This window comes from Sphaeroforma arctica (assembly GCF_001186125.1).
Source record: "Sphaeroforma arctica JP610 unplaced genomic scaffold supercont1.286, whole genome shotgun sequence".
NCBI lineage: Eukaryota > Ichthyosporea > Ichthyophonida > Sphaeroforma > Sphaeroforma arctica.
This window is the reverse complement of record NW_014040272.1, coordinates 51,832-63,405: the sequence shown is the minus strand read 5'-3', so window position 1 is coordinate 63,405 and position 11,574 is coordinate 51,832. Positions and strand designations below refer to the sequence as shown.

Here is an 11,574-nt window from a genome sequence, read left to right as displayed (position 1 = left end):
TAGTGAGTACACACGACAACCTCAACCTATCATTTGGTTTATCATCTACTTCCGATGTGGTAGAACTATGCCCTAACTTGCTCAGTTGTATACGAAATATTTTGTTTCTTGGTGGATACAGTTGCTTGTCACCATTGTACATAGTACCTCAATGAGAATTAGTTTCGATCTGTTTAATTCGTTGCCCATTGCGTGGGCGGCCTTGGTCGCGTCCGCTGATACTATTTACTTCTGCCGCTTATTTTCTACCTACTGATTTATATCAACTCTATTATAGAGATACACATCCGAATTAGTGAATGTATGATTGAGGTTATAGCATTAGGTGAATGTATGATGTTTGCAAGTGTCGAAATCTTATTTCTATCGAATTGCTATACATTATGAATAGAACATATACAGAAGATTCGAAGCGTTTTCAAAGCACTCTCATTAAGGACAACATTAAAAGGGGACATTCGATACTTTGTTCGCGAAACCAGAATCAATGCAAGTCTGTGATTGAGAATATACGCATTTAGCACAAGATGAGCACCGTCGCGCCATCGGCGTATGCACATGCATGACGTGGATTTTTGGAATGTTGTAAGAATCATCTGTTCATTTTACGAAGGCGATTCATTTTATTGAGACGTAAACATATACGTGTCGGCATTTAAACTTGTTAGCAGATGTTTGTTTGCGCTGTAGTAAACCCATTGTGATACTCACTATAGAGAGCGAAAGCCACGGTGCTATTGGGCGATTCAAAAGAAGAGCACGAATTGCGGAGTAGAAAGTTCACACTGGATATAGACCTGACCACATTCTCGAAGATGATCATAGCCGTGGCAAAGAAAATGTACGGGGATAGCGAGGGTGATGAGTTCAAGCTGTGCTTCATGACCGAAGGCGGTATGTGCCTCCCTTTCCTTTGTAGTATGGCTGTTCTGTATATGCCTTGGGCTGGTACAACAACGGTGAGACCTTCCTACGTGCACTCTGGATAGCAAACCTATTGTTTGTTACTATGAAGTGGGCGGATAGGTTTAGCATACAAAACACGCAATCGTGCTTTCGCATCTCGGCATTAGGTAATACCAAAGTTCTATTTCGCACCTCGATTAAGGTACAACCACAACATCAAAGCATCGCTGCGTATATATGTCATTACACGCGTAAAAACATTTCTGATGGATATCCCCTATTTGTGACATCTCTCTATATGGTAGAGGAGCGCTACATGCCAACCTGGGGTGGTGCGAGCCAAAGAGCACGGCGCTTTATCTGACGGTCATGGCGTGTTTGTATTAAGGTGTGCACGTGAATTGATTTTGCTTGCTTTTATTCTACAGTCTATGATGTTCTAATGCCGAATCTGATTAGCCGACAAAAGCCAAATAATGAAACTGTATTCTTCTTGTTCTCCATGGGGGTTTGAATAAGGGTAGTATAGAAGTTCTTTCAGCTTCAGCCCAACACATATCCGTTGGATAACTAATTCAAGCTCGTCTCTTTTTAGAGAACTTCGGCCTTACCCTACTTGTATTGTGGTAACGAGAATGTGCCCAACAAAAATAAGTTTCAAATGTGTTCCCTCCATCGCGGATCTGCTATTAGTTCGACGGTTGTACATATCTATGGATATACATTCTTATTTCTGTCAGAGTATCTAATTCAATTCATAAGGGGTTAACACCACCATTCTAATACTACCACGCATCTGACTTATCGCTCAGACAAAGAAGTATAATGCGTGCCGTTCAGGGGAAAGACACCAAAAAAGGACACTGGCGAAGTAAACTGAAGAACCAGAAGAAAAGCCTTCCCGATTTGTAAGTGAGTGTGACGTATTCGGAATGGTCACAGGTTTTGCATGCTGCTGCAAGACTTTGCACGCTTTTATGAGACCATAGGTATCACCTACTCATTTTGTTAAGGACTTGACTTCCTCAGTGAGTGATTTGTCGACTGCATGTGTGTTCAGCGATCGCTCAATGTTCCTTTCCTGAACGTACGCGGCATTGGAGATAGCTAGAAAGAATCTAAACATTGCAATCTAGTTGACTATACATGCGACCTTCCTCACATTCTTTGCCTGCCATAGAAACACATAACGCTTTACTTTCAACAAGTGACACAACTTTCCAGTTTTAGCACTATGAATCATTGCTAGGGATCTTTGTGGTATTAAAGGAAGGAGGGCATGGTATTGGACCTTGCCAGCGTCATCAGCCTTCCAAGTTTATCTATAGCCAACATTCATTGGTGCGAGGAAGGATCGCAACATAAGTACCCGTCATACAAGTACCTATCATAGTAATAAGATCCTCTTTGTAACTCCGCATCGTCTCTTTGCAACTTCAGCAAGGGCACGCTTCTCAGACAGCCGAAGAAGAAAGGCAAAGCCGCGGAATCGCACGTGCAAGTTCAGACCGAAACATCTTTACAATTAGACAGCACTTCACAAGACAAGACTTATGACGACAACATCACTCTCAACAAGGCCTACAACAGTAACGCACAAGAGAAGCAACCGACCAACGAACAAGGCTATAAGGACAACGCCATCAGGAAGCACCACAGTACTACGAGGTATGAGTAGCCGGTATTGTCTCCTGTTTAAGGGATATATTTGAAACCTACTCCAAAAGCTTATGTGATGTGTTCCCATTAAAATCCAAGTCAAGCCTCGAATGTCGGTACCTGTCGTCTGTTCAGCAGATAATTGTAGTCGATGGATTTGACTTTTTGGTGTACACGAGTGTTGTATTGTTTCGTGCGAACGATACCTCGTGATACATCTTTGCATTCCAAACAAAACCGTTTAGCACGTGCACGTCGAGATTGTCTCCCTCATTACTTCTGACATCAGGCAAACCATCAATAGCGCTGCAACTCCCAAAGCAATGACGGGATGACGGAGAGCAGGGAAATGACCGGGTACATAGTAACACTGTCCACTTTGTTGACATTCATTGTGAAGTTCTAGTAGTAAAGTGGGGAACAATCAGCCAATACTTTGAAGACGATTCTATTGTAGACTATATTCCTAATATAGATACGTTGCGCTTGAGTTTTTAGATCACTAACCATCCCTTCCGTTGATATTTTGCGGTCGCTCGCGGCGACTTCAGAGAACAACTTATGGGCACACTTATAAAGAAGAAGAAGGGAAGATGTTCGACCAAGAACGACGTGCACACAAATTCCTGTATGTGAATATATTGTCGCCAACATACACCGCCGGTCACTAACTTTGTTTAGCGAAGTTGACTGAAGCTTCACGCTATCTAAATAGGCCTTATAAGTCATTTTTCAATCCTTCTAGGTGTTTTGTACTAGTTCGCCATGTACACGAAACTTGTTTTGTTGGTATGCCGAACAAGACATACGTCAAGCACCTAATGAACAACCACTAGATGATTTTGCAAATATTTTTTCAGTACTGAAGTCCATAGTGTATTACAATCTGTGGGAAAAGGGGTTTCTCACTTTTGGTGTACCGATTCTGCTAAAAAAATGCCTATATTTACAACTAAAACTACATGTATATTTATAGCGCATTGGTATCTATATCATTAGAACCTTAAGGATTTGAGTATATTTGATCCCATACACGTGCTACAATATAGACACAATGTATCTTGTGAATTCTACTGCGGGTGGGTTCAATATTCTACTTATATGTTTGAAATTGAAGTTATCACATCCCGCAGCACTAAACTACACTTACAACTTGCTTGTGGACTTGCTAGGGAACTAAGTTATTTGATCTTTCACGATAAATGGCCAATATCTGTCTCTTCAAATGTTACGAACACTTGGAGTTTTTATCTTTTTTAATTATACATGTGAACTACAGATTCCCATTAATTTGGGATGACAACTGCAGAAACTTGCATAAAGTATACGGCTACCATGGTATATAGTGACATACAATCTGTTGCAATACTGTCTTCAGTGTTAATTTGGTAGCAAATAGAAACTAGTATATGTGCCGACGTAAACAATTGTCTAGATTGTTTCACGTATACCTAAAGACACATTCGCGCCTACAGACCAGCCTTCTTCAGGTTTCTCACATATTTTTTGTTAATGTTTTATTCTCCGGTCCTAAAGATCAGCATTTGAAGTTCGGTATTCCGCTGGCCGTAGCGTCCGATGACGGCAAAGCAGTTTCCAGGATTGTGACGATCTGCTGCAGATTTATAGAGGACCATGGTGTGTTTTAGAAAGATACGTGTTTGTGTATAGTGTTTCTACTGCTGGAGATTCATAGGGGGTTATGATGAGTTTGAAATCATATGCAAATGTTTATGCCGTGTCTACTACCGTAGCTTTGCAGAGGGCCATGACGAGTTTCAAATGAGGTGCGGTTGCATAAAGGATACCACTTGTACTGTTAAAGCTTCATAGAGATGCAGTTGTATTTGCTGTTTCTAAAGTTGTGCCCCTGAGAAGGGAGGCTATCAGACGGATGTAAAGCAACAAGCATCTTCAAACAATACTCTCAGTCGATCGTCCTTTTGAGCTGCTGGACTAAAACTTTCATATGGGCTGCCACTAAGTATCAATGGGGGCTCTAATTGTGTATGAGTTAGATTCACAAAAGTATTGTCAGTCAGATAAGTTCGACAGTCCGAAATAACCGTGTATTATCAATCAAGATACGATGTGTAGTACAATCGGGAGGCGCGTTGTGCTGGCTGACTTTATCGTTTTTTCCGGTATCTTCGAGCAGCTTGGATTCTCTGATTTTGAGGTAACATCCAGGTGCAATGATATATGGACACTCGTGTGCGGAGTACCACGTAGGAGCTGATTTAGAATTGCGGTGTTTTTCGATGACATGATAAAAACATATACATAATTTACCTGAGCCAACATTCATGGAGATTATGTTACCCTATTGTGCTGAATCTTCGAGAGTACAGTAGCTGCCGCTCGTTCGTTTACGGGCAGATGTGCCACAGCTACATATGCATCAGCTAAATATGCATTTGTCACCGTATAGCTTTTATCCGCGAGGACACTATGATAGCTTTAGTTGAACTACACGTCCGTTCACTAACTAACTGGAAGCACGTACAGAATATTCCAGACAACAGATACCCAGATACTATATACATGCCTGTGCCGGGAAAAGCTTTCCGCGGGTGACTAATCATACGCATCTGAATTCTATCAAATATCACAGCACGGGAAGGGATCTATAAAATATTTGGGAGAACAAAGACGGTGCTTGAATTGAAAGATATGTTTTCTAGAGGTGAGTGACTACATAACCCAGGTTTTGAACATGCGAACAATTGTGTGCGTAGAGCTCATTTTCTAACTCCAGAGTTACAATGATAGACATTGTTTTCAAAAGCAATGTAGCTCGCGATAGTCATCCTGTATATTTGCTTCCGATATTGACTCACAATTCACTTTATACTACGTACAGGCTTAGTATTGGACCTAAATAAGGACTCACAATTTACTTTATACTACTTACAGGGCTAGTACTGGACCTAGAAATTAGCGGATTTGATTCCGTGGATGTGGCCAGTCTGTTTAAACTTTACTTTAGAGACTTGCCTGGTCACATACTTGGCACTAAATCGGTGTTGATAGCGCTCCGAGACTTAGCAAGTATGTCATTTTCTCTGCACCTGTATTGTATGTCGTGGTTTTGTCGTTCGTGTGTTAGGTAAGAGTTGGCACACAATACCATACCTACTCAAATGTACCAATCTGCCAAAACCTGGTTTGTATCGAGATCATACGTGGAGTATGATAACGTCGGGGGTCATGTGTAAGTGGGGATACAATATCCCACTGAGTGTGTGGTAGTTGTATCTTGGGTTCATGGACGGAGTTTGCTTGTGTGAGAGAGAACAAGGTTTGAGCAAGGGTTGACAGTGGATAAGTATCATTCACCTTGTGCACGTCATGTGCGCGTGAATGGGTGTTTGGCTATTGCGGGCCATAGACGAATATCCCTTGTCGATTGTCCAGAAACCGACAGCGAACAGAACTCATTTATGCACTCTCAGGCTCGAGCATAGCGTATCATTGTGTGTGCGCGATGAATGCGATGAGCCAAATCTGCCAGTGTGTAAAATATTCACAGCGAAACTTTTAAAATATTCCCAGGGGAACTTCCATATTGAGTATCGTACAAGTTGTTCTGATACGTCGATTGCTTAAAATGTTTCATCATAATGAAATATACTACGCTGCAAAGGCGTTGCGTATCAACCATCTGAGGCAGTCTGCGACTAAACAACTGACATATCAAAATCAACAACCGATTCACTTCACTAGAAGACATCGAAGACACCAAGGAACGGGTACGTTGGATCCAGCATTGCTTAGGGTCACTCCCAGCAGTGAATATGAACATTCTCAGATACTTGATCAGGCATATGCAAGTGATCATTGCCAAAGACTCACTCAAGATGTCTAGGGAGACATTTGCTGACGCCTTCAGTACTACCCTTGACATTCCCACAATCGTGATTGGTATGGCATATGGTTGTTACCTGTCCATGCCAAATTGTCATGCTTGTACGTACAACGTTTCTCTCGACCTCATATACCCCAAACTGAGGCTCTTTAGCCAATCCGTCTAATGTCTATCATGTTTGTTATTATATCCGTCCAACTAACAGTACCTATAAGAACCTTGATTCCTGGTGTGTATGCGTGCTCGCGTCAAACTTGATTCAAGGTTTTATATACCATCGCGCAATAGCGTCTATGTTTTGACTGTGCTGTTCTATTTGGATTTATTACCACTGAGTGCTACTTGTCTTGCCCCGTTTTCTTGCTTTGGCACCATTGTCTCCTTCGTAGATGCTCAAGTATCCAAGTTGAGATTGGTCCCAATGTTTGCTTCGGTATATTTTCCTGGCAAGTTTCTCTATTTGTTTTCAAATATTAGCGATACATATGCTATGGAATACAAAGTGCAGGTTGAAACCTTGTTCATGTTTGGTAGTAACGTCAGTTTCACTATGTGTTTACTATGTTTTATCTTGTTTTACTGTCATTGCATGCTACATGATAGTAGCTTGATTTTAATTATATACAATGACATGCTGCGCTTGTGCCGACGTTGCACCTTTGTGAAACGTGAGCGACACCTGAGTACCATATAGCGTCGTTGAAGCCCTTGTTGACATGAATCACGGACAGTGTTTGTGGTGTCATACTCTTGTATTGTATCTGGTGTATGTTGGTTTATTTATCAAGTGTAGGCCGTGTTTCTGGGACATCCTATAGACTTTGTGTGTAGTTGAGAAGGTATTTTCACGCTTCTTTGACTTTCAAAAAAATATTACGGGTTGATAATTCTGATTTGTTTCTTAGCTCTTGATACAATGTGATTTTTCATCTTTCCTATCTACAGTGGATATGGTGAATCATTTCAGTGATATCTTCGAGCATGAGCAATTAGAGAGTGCTAATGACAGCAGCAGCGACGAAAGCACTAGCGACAGTGGCGGTGGTAGCAAGAAGCACAGGGAAATGGGTAATGGCAACAGTATGGAAGAACAGTTGTGAAAGAATCAGTTTGGTAGTGCAAGCAATCACACTTGAGCACAGTCTGATAATCTGTATTTTGCGGACGAACGTCGGATATATACGTCGGAAACGACGGTGACAATAAAAAAAACTACACTTCGTATTAGAGGTTGAAACTCGGCGGTTAGCGCTATACACAACCAGATTTCGGTGTTTTTTATCTCCAAAGTGTGAGCGTGCCGAGATATATCATCTCAATCAGACGATATGCATTGCGATGACGCGGTAGCGTTGGACATCGAGCCAGGGAGCTCAAGCTAAAGCCAGGAGACTCAAGTGAATCATACGCGCACTCAGACAGGACCAGCCCAATCACCAAGTGCGGATATATTTCAAGCCCGCCAGTGATTTGCCTACGGCCCTGACATCCAGTTAACTAGACCGCGAAACGGCAGTCGCCAACGGTTTTAACACAACGGACGCCGAAGGCGAATGGCGAGTACACCACAGAGAGTGCGCACACTATCGCACGAATCCTAAAACAGTTCTACCGTAGGCCGTTGAACGCGGTAGATACAGTACAATACACAACACCAAACTGTCCTCAAATGCAGAGAGATGATATACGCTGAGACAATACAAAGTGCGTTATGCTATGTATATTCTTTATAAGATGAATTAGAATTCTAGTTTGAAGTGTACCAATTGCATTGCAGGCGGTGGATTTATGAGCCTTCGCTTTGATCGTATACTCGAAGTAAGTACTATTACACCAATGGCGGTTGCTCAGGAGCGGTCTCCACAATATATTCACTAGAGCATCTTCTGCAAAGCCATTGTACAAACGACAGCTCATTGCTCTCGCTCAAAAATATCTGAGTCTAAATATCAGGGTGTTCTAATAAACAATCTTTTATTTTTTATACTACTATAATTTGTTTATTTAAGATTCCGTCGGCCGGGGCCCTTCGTCAGTTTCAATACGGACGGCGTGCTCTCTAAGATATCGCTGAGCCTCGCCGGCAGCTCCTCTCCACCCTCACTCCTGTCTTCGCTCGTGTACATCTGATCTACCATATCCAGTTGTGACTCGCCCGTACTCATTTTCTCCTTACTCTCTGTTGCCTTACTACTACCTATACCATCCCCAAAGAGACTGCTCTTCTCGGGAGTAGTGACATCCACATTCAGCCTCAGCGGACTTCCCGGCGGTCCGATCGCTTCATCGGCAAACGATACGCGGCGTTTGTCCATACCGTCGTATTCATCCGGCATTGCCGAGAATACAGACACCCCCGTCGCATACGACCCAGCGCTGCCAGACGACGGCTGTCTGTTGATTGTGCCCATCGGTATGTTGAGCTCTGACCCCATCCGCGCCGCGAGTGTACGATCCTCGTTGATGCGTGATCCGCCATCATCGTTGGTGTGGCTCAGGGTCATATTGCTGCTCTCACTTTGCAACCGCCGGCGTACGGCCTCTCGTGGGCCCATAAACGCCATATCTCGCCTTAAAGACCCGTCCAGACCACTCTTATCCGGCCGCAGCACTTCTCTGTCCTGCAGGCGCTGGCGCATGATATCATTGAGCATGTCTATGCCCCGATCCAGATCCTCATACACCTGAGATTCAATCAGAAATCCCTCAGGCTCCCGCGGCTGGTCGCTGCCGCCCGATTGGGAGTGGCTGTCGTTGGTAGTGATCCCGGACTTCTTGTATGATAGCGGCCTGGTCATCTGTCGAAGGACCTGTTTCGGTTTCGGAAGCTTCGCGTGGTATACGTAACTGCAGTATGCGGAAGGGGTAATCGTGGTTTAGCAAAGCGAACTTGATAAAGTGTATATCAGATATCAGATGGTGGTTATTGACAGGACTAACCAAGCTCAGCGAGTCTGTCCCTCTGAGATCTGTCATGAAGTTTACGTCATCGTATGGAGCGTACAGTGTGTTATGTGTGGGTTAGAACGCCTGGCCCATTAACCCTACACACCATCCAGCACAACTTTCATATGAGATTGCTTGACAAATTCTTTCAGAATCTGATACTCCGAATATCTGAAGCTTGTATAAAGCACGTGTATAGGCGTGATGTTCTCACAACAGTCAGACCAGTACTTCATGATCTATACCCGGCACAACGATGCTTCATCCCTGCGAATGCAAATACATACCCCAAAATTCGAACACCGGTGACGAGTAGGATGGTGCACACTGTCAAACTGATGAGGCCTGTGCCGTCGAGATTGTCTATTAGCTTCCAGCACAGAGAGTAGATGAACGCACCCAGCCCCGCTGATACACAGTATACATCCTGTGAATAGTGTAAAATGTTCGTGTATGTTTGAGCTGAGATTGAATACCTGGCGGACGAGACAATCAGGGAGATCCGGCGAGTCAGTCCAGTTGCTACTGCTGCTTGTGTGCAAAGCTACGCATGTTCATGAGACTCAAATATCGACAGATACCTCATGGCTAAGGTGGTCACTGATGCATATATACGACACAACGGCTCACTCGACGTCGAGTTCTTAGAGGAATGACAATACGACAAATCGCTCGAGGGCACCAAAATCCAAGTCAGGTAGTACGTGATTACACGGTTTAAATCCTCAAATACACTCGATTTTGTACCTAAATACTAATCCTTACCTGATTTTCACACAAATCTACACAGCCGCACACACCTCTTTAAAAACGGTTGCAATGCGCCCACTCAGAGTGTCACGGATGACACCCCCGCCCGCACCGGACAGCACAGCCATGAAGATACACGTGGGAATGGGAAGATCCAGCTGCAGAGACTTGGTGGCACCCATGACAACAAAGGCACCCAGCCCAATGGCGTCCAACAACATCATCAGAAACGGGGGGAAGACACTCAGGTCCTTAAAGAAAGACACTATATACACTAGCACCACAGCCGCCATGCTCAGGTAGAGGTACAGTGCATTGGAAATCCAGAAAACCGGAAGATCCAGGATCAGATCTCGCACTGTGCCACCCCCGCACGCGGTTACGAAGGCAAAGATGATCATCCCTAGCAACGAGAAAGAAAGGCCGAGTGCCACTTTGAGATGGGTTGCTTGCCTGGCGAAATCATGCGCAAGGATATACACATGGTCGATAGGTGTCCGTAAACTAACCGCAGGGCCGATAGGTGTGTTCGCCTAGCGAATCTCTTAAAATGTACACGTTAAGATCTTGTCTGCCTGAGTGCTAGCCTGGGTAGGAAAGAGTGTATTGAGTGTGCGAGAGATTTTTTGTATCTGGCTTTCTGTACGTGCTTCTATATAGCTCGTGGGCATCCTTGTGCATAATTATAGGGAGAATCAGAGACCGGAAATGGTGTACAATTATGCAGCGGATATTTTTTGAATCATTTGCGCAGTTCAACCAAAAGAAATTCCCGAATTTGTCAATTCTGGAACACGGATCGTTCATTGTAGGCCCTTGTATCCTGAGACGCACACACTCAACCATGGAGAACCATGCTACGGAATAATCCATACACCGTTGAGCGGCAAAGGCGTCGTCGATACTCGAACGCTGCACACCAAAACTGAGACCCGATCAATACTTAATTACAACAAGGGATCACCCCCATTACTGTACGATACACCGTGCAATGTTGCTGAAAAAGGATATTTTTCAAGCGGTGCCAAATTCTTGAACACTCGTGACATTTTACACAAATACAGATATGTAACTACTGTGAATACAACCGCATCAATCAATCGAGTTCGTTCATTTTTAATAATAAGTTTGTTGTTTAAGTCAATGGCAAGCAAAGAAACTTGCAGATAATAGAGACACAATGAAGCGCACATGTAAATTCTAATCATTTGTGTACAAAAACACCTATTCAATTTGGAATCAAACAGCAAAAGACCTTCTGAGACATACCGACGATGTCACATCCTTCTCGCGCTCCACTGAGTCCACCCTCGATGGCAAAGACTACGGTCCCGACAACTATATGAATATATAGAAATACGAGTTGGTGTGCGTATGTTCGTAATAGGTAGACAGTGCTCCTATGGGAGAGCAGTGAGCATAATCAGCTTCAGTGACATGTCAAG

At 43.5% G+C, this 11,574-nt stretch overlaps 3 protein-coding genes across 3 annotated transcripts in view; 2 read left to right on the top strand and 1 right to left on the bottom strand.

Moving 5' to 3' along the window:
- Nucleotides 1-2,900, top strand: part of SARC_04836 (hypothetical protein) — a gene marked incomplete at both ends in the record, with an annotated part of 5,140 nt that extends 2,240 nt beyond the window's left edge. Inside the window, 6 exons of the mRNA XM_014301320.1 lie at nucleotides 717-894; nucleotides 1,074-1,108; nucleotides 1,212-1,294; nucleotides 1,719-1,814; nucleotides 2,347-2,574; nucleotides 2,855-2,900. Coding sequence (XP_014156795.1) covers nucleotides 717-894; nucleotides 1,074-1,108; nucleotides 1,212-1,294; nucleotides 1,719-1,814; nucleotides 2,347-2,574; nucleotides 2,855-2,900 — 666 coding nt within the window. The remainder of the gene's footprint in view (nucleotides 1-716; nucleotides 895-1,073; nucleotides 1,109-1,211; nucleotides 1,295-1,718; nucleotides 1,815-2,346; nucleotides 2,575-2,854) is intronic.
- A 2,338-nt stretch (nucleotides 2,901-5,238) lies between these two features.
- On the top strand, nucleotides 5,239-7,533 carry SARC_04835 (hypothetical protein; the record flags this gene model as incomplete). The annotated part of the gene is made up of 4 exons (XM_014301319.1): nucleotides 5,239-5,251; nucleotides 5,482-5,616; nucleotides 6,292-6,489; nucleotides 7,379-7,533. The coding sequence occupies 4 exons, from the start codon at nucleotides 5,239-5,241 to the stop codon at nucleotides 7,531-7,533; spliced, it is 501 nt and encodes a 166-aa protein (XP_014156794.1).
- Nucleotides 7,534-8,385: 852 nt separating this feature from the next.
- Nucleotides 8,386-11,574, bottom strand: part of SARC_04834 (hypothetical protein) — a 3,905-nt gene continuing 716 nt past the window's right edge. Inside the window, exons 2-5 of the mRNA XM_014301318.1 lie at nucleotides 11,399-11,467; nucleotides 10,180-10,532; nucleotides 9,667-9,806; nucleotides 8,386-9,280 (exon numbers count right to left, since the gene is read on the bottom strand). Of these exons, the coding sequence (XP_014156793.1) occupies nucleotides 8,434-9,280; nucleotides 9,667-9,806; nucleotides 10,180-10,532; nucleotides 11,399-11,467 (1,409 nt within the window). The 3' untranslated portion in view covers nucleotides 8,386-8,433. The remainder of the gene's footprint in view (nucleotides 9,281-9,666; nucleotides 9,807-10,179; nucleotides 10,533-11,398; nucleotides 11,468-11,574) is intronic.